Below are 21711 nucleotides of genomic sequence, written 5' to 3'. Positions count from 1 at the left end.
GACTGCTCTTATCTGTGTCACGGAGGCTCTCTGAACTGCCAAAGCTGACTCTCTCTCCTCTGTTCTCATCCTCCTAGATCTATCTACTGCCTTTGACACTGTGAACCATCAGATCCTCCTCTCCATCCTCTCAAGGCTGGGCATCTCAGGCTCTACCAGGTGACATGGAGAGGATCTGTGTCTGCACCACATACTCTCACTACTGGTGTCACCCAGAGCTCGTTTCTAGGCACACTCAGCTCCATCATATATATCCTCACATGGTCTCTCCTATCATTGCAGTGCGGATGACACAACTACTTTTCTCCTTCTCCCCTTCTGACATCCAGGTGGCGACACGCATCTCTGCGTACCTGGCAGATATCTCAGCTTGGATGTCGGCCCACCACCTCAAGCTCAACAAGACTCTTCCTCCTGGGGAAGGCCTGCCCGCTCCAAGACCTCTCCATTACGGTTGACAACTCCACGGTGTCCCCCTCCCAGAGTGCAAATAACCTTGGCGTGACCCTGGACTGTTAACACCCTGTCGTTCTCTGCAAACATCAAAGCAGTGACTCGCTCCTGCAGGTTCAAGCTCTACAACATCAATAGAGGCGCAGGTCCTAATCCAGACGCTTGTCATCTCCCATCTGGACTACTGCAACTCACTGTTGGCTGGGCTCCCCGCTTGTGTCATCAATGCCCTGCAACATATCCAGAACGGTGCAGCCTGGTGTTCAACCTTCCCAAGTTCTCCCATGTCACCACGCTCCTCCGCACACTCCACTAAGCTTCCAGTTGAAGCTCGCATCCACTACAAGACCATGGTACTTGCCTATGGAGCAGGTGCACCTCCCTACCTTCAGGCTATGCTCAAACCCTACACCCCAACCCGAGCACTCCATTCTGCCACCTCTGGTCTCTTGGCCTTCCACCCCTACGAGAGGGCAGCTCCCACTCAGCTCAGTCCAAGCTTGTTCTTTGTCCTGGCACCCAAATGGTGGAACCAGCTTCTCCCTGAAGCAAGGACAGCAGAGCCCCTGCCCATCTTCTGAAAACATCTGAAACACTACCTCTTCAAAGAGTATCTTAAATAATCCCACAACACAACCCAACACACCACCTCCTTACCCAACCCCCCCCCCCCCCCGCCCCTACTAGCTCTGACTTTGATGATAGTGATCTTATTAACGAAAGAATTGACTTACTATGACTGTGATATGTGGTTGTCCCACCTAGCTGTCTTAAGATGACTGCACTAACTGGAAGTTGCTCTGGATAAGAGTGTCTGCTAAATAACTAAAACGTAAATGTAAAATGTGTGTCCGGAGGTTGAGGATGAAGAGAAGCCCGAAAGCAAGATGGCTGAGGTGTGCAGTGATGAGGATCCTAAGGTGTACTAAGTTACAAGGCTACTCTTTAATTATCATTGAAATGTGGTGTGCTTTCTGCCGCCACATCACTGCTGTAGCTTCACCCAAGTGGGTTCTTCATTTTGGTAGTAGTGAAGCCTAGCTCCACTTGCTACAGAGTCCATGAACTGGAGAAGCCACAATGACAGCAAGGATGGCGAGACACCTTGATGACACCGTGCTGCCTGCCTGCCTGCCCCCGAACTTGCTGCAGAGATCATCTTTGCTTGCTCTCCCCCTTTGACCACCTCCCTCCAATGACCACTCAAGCCATGAACTTTCCAAACCTCTCATGACCTTCCATCAATTATGTTGTTGTTGTCGTTTTCTAAATTGCTTGTATTTTTTGTGTTGCTTTAAAGCACTTTGAGATCATTTATGTAATGAATAGCTCTATAAATTCTTATAATAATAATTTTTATGTGTATCTCAATATATACTTTGGCAATTGTTACAAAGTTGTAGGAGCAGAGCCCTCAGGGACCCTGTGGTGATGGCTCAGAGGAATACATAGGAAAGGATCATATATCACTGAAAAGTGCTGTCAAATCTCGTTCAATGTAAAAGTGTTGTCATTCACCTGCATTGGCAGCAGTGAGTAGGATTTGACGTACTGCGTCTGAATGGTGTTTCATACTGTGGTATGAATATTAATACTTTGTGGAATTAATCTCTGAAGACAATAAGATTAGAGGAAGCAATACACTGGCATGGTAACATTTACTGGGGCTCCCCTGGGAACGTGGATTAGGAGATGAGAGAGTGATACAATCAAAATAAAATGGGGCTGTGTCTGGTATTCTGGTAGGAATACCATCAGATTCTACAGTATATATGGTCACTGCTTTAGTCAACTTTAACCTTCTCCCTGGGTTAGTAAACCTTCAAGAGTTTTACACAATATAAGGTCCAGTGGCGTGTCATATCACATAATCAAAAGCACCCTTATACAGCCATTCCAGAACAAAATACTCACATCAACTCAAATCACACAGTAATGAAGGTGGCATGCGACACCGAAAATGTTCAAAAGTTGCAACCTCTGCATTATACCTTTGGTTGAATTGCTCCAACGGTTACCTTCAGAATAATGGGACAGGGTCAGGAGGTTAACACAGGAGGCGCCAGCCCCTGATCCAAAAACAGTTATTCGTAAAGGGTCACCACCAAAGAAAGCAATATTCTCGCTAGTCCAGCGCAGAGCTTGGATCAGATCAAGGAGTCCGTAGTTTCCCTTGGAAGCTTGGTCCCCAGTGCTTAAGAAACCTGGAAGACAGAGAGAACAAAACAGAGAACAGATCAATAAACTGGACTGTCTTGGAGGTATGAACACAAAGCTACCAAATATTTTTATAACTAACCCAAGATAGACCACAGCCTGTCATTTCCAATGGGAGCAAATTAATCATAGTGGGTAGAACAAGCAAGGAGGTGGGCAGAGCCAAGCATTAGCTAGCGAGAGCCTATTGGGGTGTTGTAGCATTTATTTGCATATTTCTATTAGGGAACGCCTACTCTGTGAAGTGTGTGTTTGCAATAACTACATTTTCCCTTGCACTCCTTCTAAACAATGCAGTTTTTTTTACTTTGGAAAAGGGGAAAGTCTACAAAACGTTGCCCACTTTATTCATAACAGATTCTAGTTTTGGAAACAGAAAACTGTATTGAGATCAAATGTTTAATCGATGAGAAAATTTGCAGAATATTTGCCAAATCCATCTCACTCCATCTTCTCCCACTGGGCTTCCTCTCACCACCATATGTGACCCGTTTCAGGAATCTAAGTGTATGTCGCACATCACTACTTCACAAGAGAGGCATTTGAATGTCTATTTTTTTGTTATTATTTTTGGCAGAAACGCCTTCAGGAATTTTCATGTGCCTTAATAACAAACTTGTATTCCCTCTGTAAATACGAATAAAAATGAATAATTACGAGCCTAGTTGGTTTAGCCTCGGAAAAAGTAGGGGAACCTTCCCTCTAGCCATGATTGGCTGAGGTAATGGATGGGCTGGACATGCCAGGAGATGAGTTTGGGTTGGTCTGCCATGTAGCGTGCTTCTGTCTATAACGTTAGCTGCTCAGTATGTGTTGATAATCCTTTGTACCGCATCTTTTTAAAATATATAACATTAGCCATCGAGAACTACAAAAGCTTTGCTACTTTTCTCAATAATATTGATGCGCTGAATTTAGCAGGCGCTATTGACAGATCAGTTGGAAAATGTTGTGATGGGCTACTTTCTGCACGTCATAGTAAGTGTGAATCGGAGTGAATTGAAACAATGCTGGCCAAACAACATGTAGCTACAAACAAAACAGAGTTAAATGGTTCCAGTCTGCCGTTAAGTGTTCATCCATTTAAATGGGGGAGAGTCTCGCTACATTTTCAGATATTATACGTTTCTAATTTTGTCAAAAGTCGTTTTTTTATTGCAAGTTAAAGCTTACTGTTTGCTAGCTAGCAAACGTTAGCTTGCTGGCTCGTAAGATATCATGTGTATGATCTGTGTAATAATAATATTTGAATGTGAAGGCCATTTGCATTCCTAGTTATTGCCTAATGTTCGCTAGCTAGCTAACATTGAACCTAGTTGGTTAGTTTTAGCTACCTGCAGATTCATACTACAGCTATGACAATCAGTTTGTATTGGTAGTAGTATGAGTTGAGATTATGCCGGTTCATTGTATAGTTAGCTAGCTACATGTCTAAACAAAAGACTCCACTGCGCCAGATGATTACATAGCCCATCAAGTTAGCCAGGTGTGTCTGGGGGTGATTAGGGCCATCTATTGTATTTCATGAACATGTGTATATGTCTAGACAATAGTGACCCATCCACTTAGTTAATGTGGCTGGGTGGTGGTTATAACATTTATTTCACATGACCCATCAATTTAGACAAGTGTGTCTGGGTAAGCGTCATCTAATAATTATCTGGACACTGTTTGATATTTCTACTACGCAAATATGCAAGTAACCATTTCACTGTACCGTTTACACCTTCTGTATCCTGTGCATGTGATAAATAAACTTAAGATTTTATTTGATATAGTGTGTGTTTACCAGAGACGGTAACGTTAAAAACAACATGACCTGCACCAAAGTCAGATTAGGATATAGGCCTAGGAGTTTTTCCTTATTGTATGCTACTACTTTTACCACTTTTAGCCTTGAAATCTTTGGTTGATTACTACACTACTCACTCTGTTAAGAACAAGGCCTCACAAGTGAAACCTTAAAGAGATGGGTGGGGCTAAGGCTTAAGAGGGTGTGAACAATGCTGAATTGGTGTAGACAAAGTAGAGCACTCCAGTAGGTGTACCAAAACATTCAACGGCCAAAAAAAAGCGGGGTTACAAGTTTAGCAACTTTCAAAGCAGAATTACTTACCCATTGTTCCTCAACTGCAGTGTATGATATACCATTTTCTAGCACTGAGTCTCTACTTTTTTATCCAATGTAAAAAACACAACTTCAAATTTTGCTACATAGGACTGAATTCAGGTGGTGGGTCACACATATTTGGTGAGTGGAAACGCCAACCGGATGCTTTACATTTACACATCCGGTGAAATATCTGTCTCGTTGTTCTATCTGTGGTGCTATGGTTCATTCCTATGCAAACACTGATTATGTCTTTGCATATTTTACAGAAGTTTATAATGTAGTCAAAACTTAGCAAGAAACTCCATTTAAAGTTAATGAGAGAGAAAGCTAAATTGTATATGTATTTTTAAGGTATTTCATAGTGTTCGACGATTAAACATCTTATTTAGTCTACCTGGAAATGACTCACAACAGACTCATTACGCACAGCACAGTTTTACATGCAAAACCAACAAGCTTGGGAATGTAATACTTTTGGCAATAAAACAGGAGTTATTACTCCAAAGAGTCAACTAAGTGGATGCTACGCTAAGTATCATTTTGGAAATCCAATTTTGAGGTAATCCATTTAATCCATACTAGAGGTCGACCGATTATGATTTTTCCACGCCGATACCGATTATTGGAGGACCAAAAAAAGCTGCTACCGAATAAATCGGGCGATTTTTATAAATATATATATATATATATTTCTAATAAAAATAAAAATAAAAAAATAAAAAAATTATATATATATATATATTTCCTCAAAAAAGATATAGATGTACTATTGTAAAGTGGTTGTTCCACTGGATATCATAAGGTGAATGCACCAATTTGTAAGTCGCTCTGGATAAGAGCGTCTGCTAAATGACGTAAATGTAAATGTAATAATGACATTTACAACAATACTGAGTGAACAATGAACACTTTGATTTTAACTTAATATAATACATAAATAAAATCAATTTTGTCTCAAATAAATAATGAAACATGTTCAATTTGGTTTAAATAATGCAAAAACACAGTGTTGGAGAAGAAAGTAAAAGTGCAATATGTGCCATGTAAAAAAGCTAACGTTTAAGTTCCTTGCTCAGAACATGAGAACATATGAAAGCTGGTGGTTCCTTTTAACATGAGTCTTCAATATTCCCACTTAAGAAGTTTTAAGTTGTAGTTATTATAGGACTATTTCTCTCTATACCATTTGTATTTCATAGACCTTTGACTATTGGTTGTTCTTATAGGCACTATAGTATTGCCAGCCTAATCTCGGGAGTTGATAGGCTTGAAGTCATAAACAGCGCTGTGCTTCAAGTATTGCGAAGAGCTGCTGGCAAATGCAGGAAAGTGCTGTTTGAATGAATGCTTACGAGCCTGCTGCTGCCACCACCGCTCAGTCAGACTGCTCTATCAAATATCAAATCATAAACTTAATTATAATATAACAAACACACAAAAATACGAGCCTTGGGTCATTAACTTGGTGAAATCCGGAAACTATAATTTCGAAAACAAAATGTTTATTCTTTCAGGGAAATATGGAACCGTTCCGTATTTTATCGAACGGATGGCAACCCTAAGTCTAAATATTGCTGTTACATTGCACAACCTTCAATGTTATGTCATAATTATGTAAAATTCTGGCAAATTAATTACGGTCTTTGTTAGGAAGAAATGGTCTTCACACTGTTCGCAACGAGCCAGGCGATCCAAACTACTGCATATACCCTGACTCTGCTTACACTGATCGCAAGAGAAGTGACACAGTTTCAGGCACTGCATTGATTATATGCAACGCAGGACAAGCTAGTTAAACTAGTCAACCATGTGTAGTTAACTAGTGATTATGTTAAGACATTGTTTTTTATAAGATAAGTTTAATGCTAGCTAGCGATTTATCATGGCTCCTTGCTGCCTGCACTCGCGTAACAGGTGGTCAGCCTGCCATATAATTGGCCATAATCGGCGTTTAAAAAAATGCAGATTACTGATTGTTATGAAAACTTGAAATCGGCCCTAATTAATCGGCCATTACGATTAATCGGTCGACCTCTAATCCATAGCACATGAAAAATACACTATGGATAAAATAATTCAATGTAGTCTCAGCTGCAGGGCTGCAAACAGAAAACCTTTAAGAATGTCATTGGGAGGCTTACCATGTCATATAGGCCTACAGCATTAAGTATGAACCGTATGTTACCATAGAAACACATTGAAGTTGTAGAAAATCATCAAAGCATTCCAAAAATATTGTGATTTATATTATAAAAGACATCACTAATTAGTTACATAATGTATCATATATCATGCTCTAGCTTACTAAAGAATTCAGAGAATGGCTTGCTGTCACATCAAGATCCCACACTATTTTCCCGACACTGTTATAGTAAAGACGTTATGTATGCTATATGAATGCAAGATTTGGTTCTGGGTGCCAAGATTAGTATCAAAAGAAACACAGAAGCCTAATACCAGTTAGTAACTTCTAGTTACTATGTATGACTTCAACAAGTCCTCTGAGTGTTTTGATAGCAGCAAGGCCCGGATCAATTATAGGGAGAATCATATTTTATCTGCTTCTCATTCCGGGCCTATCCCACATGGTTCTGTCCAATTAGGAACTTGTAACACTGAAGATCAATGTGTAGCCATATATAAAAGATGGCATCTGTGAAATATATCTGATTAAGTCCATGCATCCCAAAAGAGCAACAGTGGAGCCATTTAATGGCAGTCCCTATTCCCTTACTCTCTGTTTTCCATGCTAAAAGGTCCATTACCTGGGAAATCACCCTGGGAGTGCTTTCCCCTCTAACCCTGAGACATATTTCCTTTTATGGCTCATTTCCAATTCACAACTTTCTCTTTCTTATCGAGGTTTATGTTGCTTACCATCGCCTATAGAACTATGCAGAGTCGATATAGGTTGTTATGAGAAAATTACCAAATAGACCAATTCAACAGACACACAAAGTATCAAAATGTGATCTCTGGCTCAGAACCTTTCGCTCCTGCAAAATGCACATTTGAAGCATTGAGACCTGCAGTCAGGCAGACTTCTTAATTAACTTTTTCCAATCCATTCAAAGCCTAATCTCCTGGAAGCAACAACAATCTACAAGAGCATGTTTAATTTATTCAATTTAGCTGGGCAGGGATGGGGGGGTGAATCAAAAAGGCATGGCTTGAAAATGAATAGCAACCAAACGGTGGGTCTGACCACTGCTGGGGCCTGCCGGTGAATCAGACGAAACAGACCTGTATCTACATGCACCTACATGCTCAGTGTCAACAGGGAACATAAAACACTCAATGAAAATGAGCAAGGCCTCCAGTTAAGTGAACAGTACAGAGTTGTGAATAAAGCTGACTGACACCAGCTCACTCCAGGCATATTGTGTACATAGTCTAAGATCAAGGAGCAAGCTGTGTCTAGAGATACTTACTGGGGTAGAAACATACAGCGACAGCACAGCTAAAGCAGATCACTGCTTAAATAAGATAGTGGGCTAAAGAAACGATATCATATCTTCTCCTTGGTGAAATCACAAAGAAGTATGTGCCATGGAACATTTTGCATGGTGAGGTGAACACAAGTAATCTTGAAGCAATGGTACAGTGAAGGCTTGAGGAGTGATACAGATGGATTTGTGTCTATGTTGCTCTCTGGTCTAACATTGGCTGAAAGACCTAAAGCGGACTTTGGGAATTGTGCTATGTGAATGAATAAGCTAAGGTAAACAGATCAGAGAGAGGGCCTCTCAATGCAATGCTCCATGTTTGTAACTCTGGGGAGGAAATTGCTCTACAATTTGCATAATGTTGAATGGTGTGTTTGTCATTTAAAGTACAAAACATTTTTACAAACAATGGAGTATAGGATTCAGTGCGATGCCATCACTCTTTGTTCCCTATATGGTGTATTTTCCTTTACTAGATGGGATGTGTCACAATGTGTCTGGGGCCAGCTTAAGTCTTATTATCACAACCCAACCAAGAGAAAAGGCAGATGGAAAAATGGTTTACTTGAAATGCCGCTTTCTGCACAGATACATTTTTCACAGTTATGCTCTATAGCTTCTAATCCTCTCCCCTGTCTTATGAATGCCAAATGAGAGAAAATAAATAATTCCATCGGTGTCACACAAAAGACCACTTAACATGTATTACATTCACAACCAATGGCAGAGAGTACCAAAAACTACTGGGAAAGAGCCATAACCAGAAGCAAAGTAATGTGAAAAGAAAATAGCAGTTCACTGGTCCATCTCTTGGTAAGAAGTGTCTGCCTTCCCTCTAATTGCCATATCTAGAGTTTGTGTAAAATACTAGAAGCTTTTATTATGGAACCTGCAGGATTATGACAAAGCCATGTCAGGCCAAACAAACATTCTGATTGAGGAAAGATACCTCTACCCATCTAATGACACATTGCACACCTCAATAAAAGATTAGCAGAAAGGTGTGGGTCTAGGTGTCATATACTTTAATCATTGCCTCTTGGAACACAAGCAAAAAACAAAGATGTTGAATTGATCTACATTTCAGATGGTTGTCTGAGGGAAAGAAAAGGCATAGATGAGGGCGAGAGAAAAAAGCAAAATAGAATCCCTGTTTGAGACATTATTTCCCAGTCCTTTCAAGGTGAGGAGACAGAGTGGGGCAACAAATCTTGGCATGTGCTTGGAATGATATACTCTGATGTTTGGCACTCTTGGCATTACAAAAAGAAACATTGCCCAAATGTGTTGGTGCTGTATTTCCTCATCCAACCTCTTTTTCACACAATGCCTGGAAAAAATGAACCCCTCAGAAACATTTGCTACAGAATATTTACAGTGCTAGAGTAGCAACATATTCATATCTGCACTCTCCATACGCTAGTACTGGCATGGAGGCAAACAAGGAGCATACTGATAAAACACAATGCATTCTTTACTTTAAAGCTAAACACAGGGGTTAATTGGAATTCAGTAGGTGGTGGAAACCTTCACCAAATTGTTTCCTTTTCCATGATGATGGTTTTTCATTACCAGTTATCTATTCACTTTCCTAATCTTGAAGGAGATTCTCTACTTTTGAAGACAGATGAGATTATAGTGCCTCATGTGGTTGGTGGTTGAACTACGCTGCAATATCCCCAGTATCTCTATACAAAGGAATCCCCCCATCCCCCCTGTTCTGTACCCCCTTCTCTCCCTCAGCCCTCTCCAGCTCCCCAGGTACCTGGCCGGTGTGACTGCTGGCTATTACACAGAGGTTAACAACAGCAAGCCTTCTCATTATCTTGCCGAGATGTGACTTGACAGTCCTATTTATGACTTAAATTCCTTGAAATGAATGAATGTAAGACCGAAACTGCTGCCCCAGGCGAAATACACAGACACTATAATTCCAATCTCCTCAATGTGCATTAAAAAGTGAGAAAACAACAACAGAATTTCAACACTGCAATTTCCCTCAAAATACTTCCACACAATTGTTTTATCCTCTTATTTTTCTTTTTTTTTCTCTCTGAATGCTCGTTGGGAAGATAGCGGGGCTAGTGTTTAACTGAATAGATTTTTTTTAAATAATATTTAAAGGGTTTGATTTTCACAGGCAAAATGGATTCAGTCTGTGGATATAGTATATTAGCATATGAAAAAAGCCATTCCAAATGCAGTCCAAACACAGCCAACATTAGAGTTATCTTTCTAGGGTAAATGAGAGTGATGAAAGTTAAATGTACATTTCAATAATGGGGAAGATAACATAGCACCTACTGTACAGTCAAGATGCTGCATTATTCTGCATACATTAGCCATGTCAGATTTTTATCATACTAACATCCCTGTCATATCCCATTTCAGTAGACAGTGTGCGTGAAATTAACTTGGGCGAAGCCTACTGTTTGCTAATGTGAATGAACACACCACAGAACCCCATGCTGAGGCTTTGCTGTATATCGCTCCAAAAGCTTCATATTTCAATAAATGTACAGTATCTGGAAATAAACAGCTAGACAGGTTCAGATGTTTGAAGAAAATGTATTCCACGTAGTATCCGAGTACTATTCTCTCAGCCAGGTATACATGTATTCATATTCAGTATATGTGTGTAAGGTTGCGGTTGGTGGAGTTTGGGTTTGGGTGGATCAGCGATACTCTAATTATATTCAGTCCCAGTTGAGGTACACAGGGGAGAGGGGAGACTAATGAAAGCTAATGTAAACACTTGCACTGCACTTATTCCACTTGGCTAACTTGGTTTAATGGATACACAGGATCCACCGGAACGAAAAACAGAAAACAGAGGCGCTTGGGTAATCCTGCATAGACTTTAGTTGTACAGAATCAATGTGCTCTTCTACCTTAGACAAGGATCAACTGAGGGACTAATGGACTAACGCAACAATGGATCAATATTTCACTCTATCAGTCTAGTTTTTCACAACAGAATCAATGGGTAGGTATTTCATACAGTATATTCTGGGCTTTGTGAAAATGAGTACAGAAAGCCCAGTTACTGTAATACACTGCAGCAGGCCAAAATGTACCTCAACGTAGCACAATATACAATATATATACAAAAGTATGTGGACACCCCTTCAAATGAGCAACATCAGCATAAGAACTGTTCGTCGGGAGCTTCATGAAATGGGTTTCCATGGCCGAACAGCCGCACACAAGAATAAGATCACCATGCACAATGCCAAGTGTCGGCTGGAGTGGTGTAAAGCTCACCGCCATTGGACTCTGGAGCAGTGGAAACGGGTTCTCTGGAGTGATGAATCACGCTTCACCATCTGGCAATCCAATGGACAAATCTGGGTTTGGCACATGCCAGGAGAACGCACCTGCCCCAATGCATAGTGCCAACTGTAAAGTTTGGTGGAGGAGGAATAATGGTCTGTGGCTGTTTTTCATGGTTCGGGTTAGGCCCCTTAGTTCCAATGAAGGAAAATCTTAATGCTACAGCATACAATGATATTCTAGATGATTCTGTGCTTCCAACTTTGTGGCAACAGTTTGGGGAAGGCCTCAGTTTCAGCATGACAATACCCCCTTGCACAAAGTGATGTCCATACAGAAATTGTTTGTCGAGATCGGTGTGGAAGAACTTGACTGGCCTGCACATAGCCCTGACCTTAGCCCCATCAAACACCTTTGGGATGAATTGGAATGCCGACTGCGAGCCAGGCCTAATTGCCCAACATCAGTGCCCGACCTCACTAATGCTGTTGTGGCTGAATGGAAGCAAGTCCCTGCAACAATGTTCCAACATCTAGTGGAAAGCCTTTCCAGAAGAGTGGAGGCTGTTATAGCAGAAAAGGAGGGACCAACTCCATATTAATGCCCAGGATTTTGGAATGAGATGTTCGACGTGCAGGTGTCCACATACACTATTTTACCAAAAGTATCTTTCAATCACTGTACATATTTTATGGTAAATGCTGTATGTTGCTCCTGTGAGAGAGGACATTTTTCAATTGGCAATATTAAATCTGACATCCATTTACAATGTACCTTCAGCTAAACGATAGAAAACACCCATGCTGTATTAACATGGCAATTTCTCTCTCCCCGTGTTAGTCGCTAGCGCAAGTTAAATTACTCTGTCAGCATCACATGAAATAATGTACGAATGTCTTGGTATGCATAAACACGTGTTAATTTGTGTTCAGGCCTCTCCAATCCTTAAACAAATCCCTCACCAAGGCCATCGACGCAGTCTTGTTACTGAGTGTTTCGAGCTGCTGAACTGAATCCATGGGATGGTAAGTAGTGCAGTGTGTTAGCCAGCTAGGGCCCAGTCATTCTGGGCTGAATATAACACAGCGGCGTTGATGAGAGATGTAATGACAGCTTTGCTTTTGAACAGTGTGTGATTAAGCTGTTTCACAGGCCACGGAGGCATTGTTTATTTTGCCTATAATTAGTAGGTCTAGACTTGGCTAGAGAGTGGAAATAAAAGATGCCCCATTTTATAGGGCATTAAAAAGGAAAGTTTTCATATGTTTTAAAGCTGTTCCAATTTCTGGTGTATTGTTATAGCTCCTGCTGCAGTTATTACAGGAGAAGTGATGTCATTAGGGAGAGACAATGTGTTTGTTATGCAACTCATTGTGACTTGTGACAAAGCTAAACCCCAAGCTTACAGATGAATAGATATTGCCGGGAGGTCTCGCTTTGTACTCAGTTTTAGTATACCATTTGTGACTTGTTTCAGGAACCTAGGCATATGTCGCGCGTCAATACTTTACAGGAGAGGCATTTGACCATTACATTTTTTTTAAATGAAAATGTGTTTTTTTGGCAGAAATGCCTTCTGGGACATGTGAACTTTCATGTGCTTTAATAACAAATGTGTATGTAATCTGTAAATAAGAATACAATTATTAAATTACGAGGCTAGTTGGTTTAGCCACAGAAAAAGTAAGGCACCTTCCTGCTAGCCATGATTGGCTAAAATAATAGATGGGCTGGACATGCGGTGAGATGAGTTCGGATTGGTCTGCCATGTAGGACGCTTCTATCTATAACATGCGCTGCTCACGCGTCTATTTTGAAAGACATCACGAAGAACTGTTGCTAAGGTGTAGCTAATACCCTCCACTTTCTGGAGGACAGAGTTTTGAAATCAATGGAATGCCTGGAGGAAGTAGAGTATGATAGCTAAAGAAATGGAGAATATTCTGGCGTTGGATTTCAAATAATGCTTAAAGAAAACACACAGAATAAGGCTGTTGTATAAAACACCTGTCTCCGGATTTTATCTTTAAACTAAGGGCAACCGTGGCATCCATGACAGAGAGGGAGAAGCATTCATCCACGGGTAAGAGTGTCTAGCTAGCTACATTTTCAGATATTATACGTTTCTAATTTTGTCAGAAAGTCATTTTCATTAGAAGTTAAAGTGTACTTTTAGCTAGCTAGCTAATGTTAGCTGGCTAGCTAGCTCGCTAGCTAACATTAAGTGTATGATCTGTGTAGTAATATTATTCGTATCTCAGAGCTATTTGCATTGCTAATTATAGCCTAATGTTAGCTCGCTAGCTAGCATTGAACCTAGATAGGTGGTTAGCTTTAGCTACCAGCAGATTCATGCAGGGTAGTTATGTTATGAGTTGGGATAAAGTTTAATTGTTTATCTAGCTAGCTAGCTAGCTACAGACTCCACTATGCAAGTAACCATTTCACTGTACCATTTACACCTTCTGTATCTCGTGCATGTGGCAAATACACTTTGAGTGTGTGTTTACCAGAGTAGGTAATGTGAAGAAAAATATGACCTGCACCAAATTCAAATTAGGATATACAGTAACGTTAGGTCAACAAGAGTGTCCAAGTTCTACAATTCTCAGGTAGAATGCCCTGCTTTTATTTCGTCACACTCACAACCGTAAGCTATTTTCTGTAAGTAGCTCGTCATTCACTTATAAAGAATGATCTTGTTAGTTTATTTTCTTGTAATAACGAATACATATCAGCTAAATTTAAGACTTTTCAAGCAATATGATATGGTCATTATTTGAACTGGCTAGCTAGCTAACGTTAAGTGTGGCAGGTGTGGCACATCAAGAAGCTGATTAAATAGCATGATCATTACGCAAGTATACCTTGTGCTGGGGACAATAAAAAGCAACTCTAAAATGTGCAGTTTTGTCACACTACACAATGCCAAGTTTAAGGGAGTGTGCAATTGGCATGCTGATTACAGGAATGTCCACCAGAGCGGTTGCTAGAGAATTGAATGTTAATTTCTATACCATAAGCTGCCTCCAACGTCGTTGTAGAGAATTTGGCAGTACATCCAACCGGCCTCACAACCGCAGACCACGTGTAACCACTCCTGCCCGGGACCTTCACATCCAGCTTCTTGACCTGCGGGATTATCTGAGACCAGCCACCCGGACAGCTGATGAAACTGTGGGTTTGCACAAACTGTCAGAAACCTCCTCTGGGAACCTCATCTGCATGCTCGTTGTCCTCACCAGTGTCTTGACATGACTGCAGCTCGGAGTTGTAACTGACTTCAGTGGGCAAATGCTTACCTTCGATGGCCATTGGCATGCTGGAGAAGTGTGCTCTTCACGGATGAATCCCAGTTTCAACTGTACCGGGCAGAAGGCAGACAGCGTGCAAGGCGTCATGAAGGCAAGCTGTTTGCTGATGTCAACGTTGTGAACAGAGTGCCCCATGGTGGCAGTGGGGTTATGGTATGGGCAGGCATAAGCTATGGACAATGAACACAATTGCATTTTATCGATGGCTATTTGAATGCACAGAGATAACGTGACAAGATTCTGAGGCCCATTGTCATGCCATTCATCCGCTGCCATCACCTCATGTGTCAGCATGATAATGCATGGCCCCATGTCGCAAGGATCTGTACACAATTCCTGGAAGCTGAAAATGTTCCAGTTCTTCCATGGCCTACATACTCACCAGACATGTCACCCATTGAGCATGTTTGGGATGCTCTGGATCGACATGTATAAGAGCATGTTCCAGTTCCCACCAATATCCAGCAACTTCGCACAGCCATTGAAGAGGAGTGGGACAACATTCACAGGCCACAATCAACAGACTGATCAACTCTATGTGAAGTAGATGTCGCGCTGCATGAGGCAAATGATAGTCACACACCAGATACTGACTGGTTTTCTGATCCACGCCCCTACATTTTTAAGGTATCTGCATATCTGTATTCCCAGTCATGTGAAATCCATAGATTGTGGTTTCATTTATTTATATCAACTGGCTGATTTTCATTATATGAACTATAACTCAGTAAAACCTATGAAATTGTTGCATGTTGCGTTTATATTTTTGTTCAATGTAGATTACATTTCTATGGGAATAAAGACTTCCACGAGCAATGAGAAAAAGCTGGATGTAAAACCGTCACCAAACAAGGACAAAACGTCCATTTAATAGCACTGTCAAAGTGACAGTTCCTGAAAATGGCATTCATTTAAAGCCCAGAGACAAACCTGATACATACAGTATGAGCGTCTGCAGATTCCTCTACCATCAGAATGGGGGGATGCATATTTGTGGAAGTACTAGTGCACAGAGTGGGTAGAACATACATGCATCCCTGAGACTGGATCCCTGCTCTCTTTGAAATGTGCGTCTCAGCAGAGCCACAGATTGAGCCTGATCTGAATTGTTAACCAGCTCCCTTTCTTAGGAGAACAACAACATTTGCATACAGATAACAGGTCTCCACTGACTAACACACAGAGGCGAAAGAGGAAGGAGGGAGGAAGGGAAGGAGGGAGGGAGAGATGGAGAGTGGGAGGGGAAAGAGCGAGAGCGAGAGAGAGAGAGAGAAAAGAGAGAGAAAAGAGAGTGGGAGGTGGTTGGAAGGAAGGCGAGAGAGAGTATGAGGGGAGAATACAAAACTCTGCATAATAAGTGACGTTTTCATTAGCATAAGGAAGCCAGCCATATACATTTTTCTGGGTCCACAAGTTCACACTGAAACTTATTCCAAGGTCTCGGTAAAATGTAAGTAGACTAGTGGTGGTTAAGATGGTGGTCGACAAGTGGAAAGAGAACAGAAGGGATGCTGACCTGGAAACAGATCTTAAGTCAACAGAGGACAGGCTGATATTAGAGACGTCACATGGGTAATGATCCCAGGGCTGTCTGGGCATCACAGACATCACAGTGTATGTCCCCGAGGAGAGCACAGAGTCACTCCAGAACCCTGGGACTGCATGGGAGGAACCTGCAGGCTGCAGGCAAGGTCTTCCTAATGAGCCAAGGCAGAAAAATGATGTTGTGGAGCCCGCTCCCTCCAGTCATAACAGCACGGCTGACAATGTCACCAGAACTCTACAGCAGCACTGAGAGGCCTCGGAATCAGACTATAGTGAGGTTGGTGGGTTGGACTATTAAGGAATTTATTGCAGAGATTTGTTTGAAAGGTTATTTTGGCTTTACATACAATGATTTCTTCTGTTCTATACAAACTTTGACTTGGAAGTAAAATCTGGGATCATTAATGCCATATGTATTTTTGTGTGGTCTCATGCACTGTTGATTTACATGGTCGCTTGAGGTATTACCCACAATGCCCTTTACTGGCATGAGTTTATCATGTTGGAATACCAGATGCTATCATGTAGACCATGGATGCCATATCCTGACAAGTGGCCAAATAGCAGGGAGGAGAGATGTGTCTCTGCCAAATAAGGAATTATCTCCATAACAGAGTCTGAGGAATGATTAGGGGAAAAGTAGCAACAAGAATGGATTGTTTGAAGAATACAACTAGTACAAATGTCTTCTTTGGAATAATACAAATATATTTTTTTTGTATTTACAAAGCTCACATATTTATCTAAAATCAAATATAATGAAAGGGGACATCTGCTGCATCAGCCTTATAAACTATACACAACATATCTTCCATAGAGGGATGGTAGTGAATTTCTACAAAACAAAATTCACATGACAACAGACTTCACATTTGTGCCTTCTGCAATTCCCTGAGAGACATCTGAAACCATCCTAATAAGCTATAGCCTAGTACTCCATGTCATTTCCCAAGAACAGAGATGACTAACAATGGAGGCCTAACAAGAGGATGTATCCCACTTGGTACGAATGAGACCATCTCTGCAGCTAGCCACCCCCACATTAGAGGGAAGATGCCAAAACAGAACCCGTTTCCATCAGTCTGTCATCACAGAGAGCCTACCCACTGGGCAAATGTCTAGTTTTGATTTACATTTGGTCTAATTGTCAACTTACGTGAACTCAATGTGAAATCAACAAAAATATCACCATGTAATTGGATTTAGGTTAAAAGTTGGTTAAAAAAAAAACAACAACCTTACATTAAATACTTTTTTGCAAATCCAATCAGTTTTCTACGTTGATTCAATGTCATCACATAGAATCTTTTGGTCGAAATGATTTGGAAAAAACATTGATTCAACCAGTGTTTGCCCAGTGGGTACGACAAGAGGGACTTTGCTGTCTGCAGTAAGACTATCACGCTATCCCCTCACAGCATACAGTCAAAACTACCACTGCAGGGCTCAGACCACATGCAAGGGCCAACTTTCATAAAAAGTTACTCTTGTCTGTTTGGTGGAAAAGTTATCGGACCAAGCAGAGAGCGAGGGGGGGGGGGGGGCTCTTGTACTTTTCTCTCTTAGCTAAAGTGGCTGCTAAACATAAAATAAAAGTCAAGAACTGCAACATCAGCAATCTTATTCAGACACCAAAAAATACAGTTGAATGTATTCTGAAGAAGTCAGAGGTATAGTCACTGCTCAACACTTTTGGTGTGACAGTATATCATGTATGTGTTTCAGAGCTTCATTTTCTTGATCAATGCTATTAACTGTGGTAAACAGAACGTTTTCTGTAAGTTATGTCTGTCCGTCTGAGTTGCCAGAAGTCTGTTGTGGAGAAAATGAGAGAAGGACAAATGAGATGTCAGAGAGAGGGCCAGGGAGGGAAGGGAGGTGAGCGTACAGTACTGAGTGTAGTCTCAAGGTCCGGAGGAGCTAACTGTGTTTGACAGCTGTGATGTCTGGGACCTACACCTGATATGGCACCCATCTGCAGTCTGTACTGTACCAAGCCACTGAAGCGCCACCAAATACCATGTGGTGAATTCCGTGAACCCACCTCCTCTTTCTCCCCTCACCCTTAGCGGAGTTGCAAACAAACAGATGAGAGACAGCTAATTCAACCCAGCTTCCTTTTCCGCTGAAAACCATTTGTGGGATCTCCCCTCAGGCGTTTTATTTTACTTCTGATATGTTAGGTTAACCTCCCCTTAACCACCACAGCCCCCTGTCTCACCCCACCGTCACACTTGCTCTCTCCAAGATGAAATGTCACTGCTTCACACTACCTTTCTCCTCCCATACACATACCTACACACAGAGACATATTCATCAATCTATTCCCCCACCAAGTCAGGTAACTAATAATGCTATTCCTTATTCAACACTCTCACTAAGCCACTGGCTCCTGCTGCCTCTCTGGCTCCTGCTGCCTCTCTGGCTCCTGCTGCCTCTCTGGCTCCTGCTGCCTCTCTGGCTCCTGCTGCCTCTCTGGCTCCTGCTTCCTCTTATCTGGCTCCTGCTGCCTCTCTGGCTCCTGCTGCCTCTCTGGCTCCTGCTGCCTCTCTGGCTCCTGCTGCCTCTCTGGCTCCTGCTGCCTCTCTGGCTCCTGCTGCCTCACTGGCTCCTGCTGCCTCTCTGGCTCCTGCTGCCTCTCTGGCTCCTGCTGCCTCTCTGGCTCCTGCTTCCTCTTCTCTGGCTCCTGCTGCCTCTCTGGCTCCTGCTGCCTCTCTGGCTCCTGCTGCCTCACTAGCTCCTGCTGCCTCTCTGGCTCCTGCTGCCTCTCTGGCTCCTGCTGCCTCTCTGGCTCCTGCTGCCTCACTGGCTCCTGCTATTTTACTGAGTCCTGCTATTTTACTGAGTCCTGCTGCCTGCCTTACCCAGGGTGCACTGCTGTTTCCATGCAAACATAGAGAGGCACTATGTTTGCATGTGATCTGTGCTCAAGTTTAATGGAGCCCTAGAAAAACAAAACTCAAATTAACACAAATGTTACAAGATAGCTATTTCTAGCTCTGTCTGGTAAGCTTGATCACACATTCATCACATCCCTCAGAATGGAAAACGTGCTCATATTAAGCAACAAAATGTGTTAATTAAGCATGCTTCTGTTTTAAGTTTGTATCAATCATTCATTTTTTGTGGTGCTCGTGAAACATAGTTCAATTCATCTAAGTGGATGCTGTTTGACTGTATTAGCAGAGAGCAGCTGCGATGGATCCTCATAGCCAGGGATCCACCAACAATGGGGCCCAACTCAAAGAAGACGGGGCTTACCACAAAGACGAGGAGCCCACCTCAAAGACGAGGAGCCCACCTCAAAGACGAGGGGCCCACCTCAAAGACGAGGAGCCCAACTCAAAGAAGACGGGGCTTACCACAAAGACAAGGAGCCCACCTCAAAGACGAGGAGCCCAACTCAAAGAAGACGGGGCTTACCAAAAAGACGAGGAGCCCACCACAAAGACGAGGGGCCCACCTCAAAGACGAGGGCCCACCACAAAGACAAGGGGCCCACCACAAAGACGAGGGGCCCACCTCAAAGACGAGGAGCCCAACTCAAAGAAGACGGGGCTTACCACAAAGACGAGGAGCCCACCTCAAAGACGAGGGGCCCACCACAAAGACAAGGGGCCCACCTCAAAGATGAGGAGCCCACCTCAAAGACGAGGGGCCCACCTCAAAGAGCTCACTGTACAATTCCTAAATATTGCAGCCTATAAAAGATTTCAACTGAGAGTGAGCCTCTCTTTGGGGACTGGCTGTCAAACCTGTCTTGGAATGTGAGATCCAGAAACAGCTTGCACTGCAGCAGCACATGGTGAATGAAGTCTCACAAACCCACAAATAACAGCAGGTCTCTGTTTTAGAATTTCTCTTCAAGTATTCACAAACAGCACAGCACTGTCAAAAAAAAATAACTAATTTCAGTAAAACACATCCTTATCCCTTGTCAAGGGCAGACAGGTATGGTAAAATAAAATACAAGATGCTAAACAGGTTTCAGTAGGAAATTATTGCTGAGAGGAGTCAAATACCTATAGCTGTCATCACACATATTTTCACAGAGACCTTTTTTTTTCATTTCCCAAACGCTGTGCCTGGATGTTTTTGTGGAGCAGCTGCACAGAGTCATAATGTCACACTCCCTGCTGTGTGCTTGCTTAGAGCCCTGGGTGGAGAAGCTGGAGCTTGTTTATAACTCCCCCCTATTCTGCTCTGCATTTATCTATTGTTGTCAATGCTGCAGACGTTAGTCAGAAGATTTCTCAGACAACATGCCTCAACAATAGCCTTCATGCCAAAGGATTCAGATACATGTATGATCTAGGTGAGCCCAGGGGGTGGCAGAATAGCATTATGAAGAATGGCTTTCAATTGATCTCTTCAACAGGAACAAGTAGGATATCAATAACCATCAGGGCTGGGCTGCTAGACAGGCCAATGGGTCTATGTAAATCCTGCTCTAAAGGACTGACTTTAAACGGTTTAACCTTCACCAGGTCTGAGTCAATTACACGGAATAGAGACATAACAATACCACAATAGCAGATGCCCCATAAAGTTTCCCCCCGTATCCAATGGTGGTGTAAGTAAAACCCTGTCGACAAAGACGTCATGGAATGGGCAGAGTTGGGCAGGCCTGTGCCAGCTGATATTACCAGGGAGGGCCGTAAAAGGGCCATTAGCCTGACTGTTAGATCCAGCTCATATCTTTCATTGAGCGTGACAGGATCTTTGTTGTGATGAGAATGCTGACAGCCAGACAGCCACCCGACTCAGCTGCTGTGTGTGTGACTACAGGGCTGACTAGCATTTTTACTTTTTTTTTTAATCATAAACCCCTGTGTTTGTGTGTCTTTGTGTCCACACACCCCTAGATGAACTTTCACATCCTCCATGAGTCAAGCTGCAATGAAATATGTGCTGCTGATTTAATTGTCCTCCAAAATGTCTTGGTGAATTTAGATGAACTGTTTAAACAAGCCATAATGAGGGTATGTGTATGACTGGAAGGAATAATGACTCCCTACAGTGTTTGGTTCTTATGGAAGTAGTGCCATTACAGTCTAATGTCCACACATAGTGAGTCAACACCTGGCGCTGTAGCCAAACATCCCTAACAAGTTCCAGGAAACGATGCAACACGCCACATGGCAGATTTACGGCCGTTAGGCCCAGCCTCTGTAGCTGCACTGTGATGTATAAGGCACAGACCAGGCCATATTTCTCACAGTTACAAAGAACTGCGATTAACCAAGTATATCCCCCAGCACTCAGTCCATTCCCATCCCAAGGTGGGAGGAATATTGCAACACTTTTTTGGGCGAGTCTGAGAGGGTGCTGATGGATAATGTTGACTCAG

The 21711-nt window shown here is 42.3% G+C and overlaps 1 protein-coding gene across 3 annotated transcripts in view; it reads right to left on the bottom strand.

The window, feature by feature from the left end:
* Positions 1–21711, bottom strand: part of nlgn1 (neuroligin 1) — a 272702-nt gene that overhangs the window by 6934 nt on the left and 244057 nt on the right. For all 3 annotated transcript variants that reach the window (XM_029707330.1, XM_029707331.1, XM_029707332.1), the window contains one exon: positions 2445–2657. In XM_029707330.1, the coding sequence (XP_029563190.1) occupies positions 2445–2657 (213 nt within the window). The remainder of the gene's footprint in view (positions 1–2444; positions 2658–21711) is intronic.

This window comes from Salmo trutta, chromosome 22 (assembly GCF_901001165.1).
Source record: "Salmo trutta chromosome 22, fSalTru1.1, whole genome shotgun sequence".
In the NCBI taxonomy this organism is placed as follows: Eukaryota; Metazoa; Chordata; class Actinopteri; order Salmoniformes; family Salmonidae; genus Salmo; species Salmo trutta.
The sequence above is the reverse complement of the archived record's forward strand: the minus strand, read 5'-3'. Positions and strand labels throughout refer to the sequence as shown.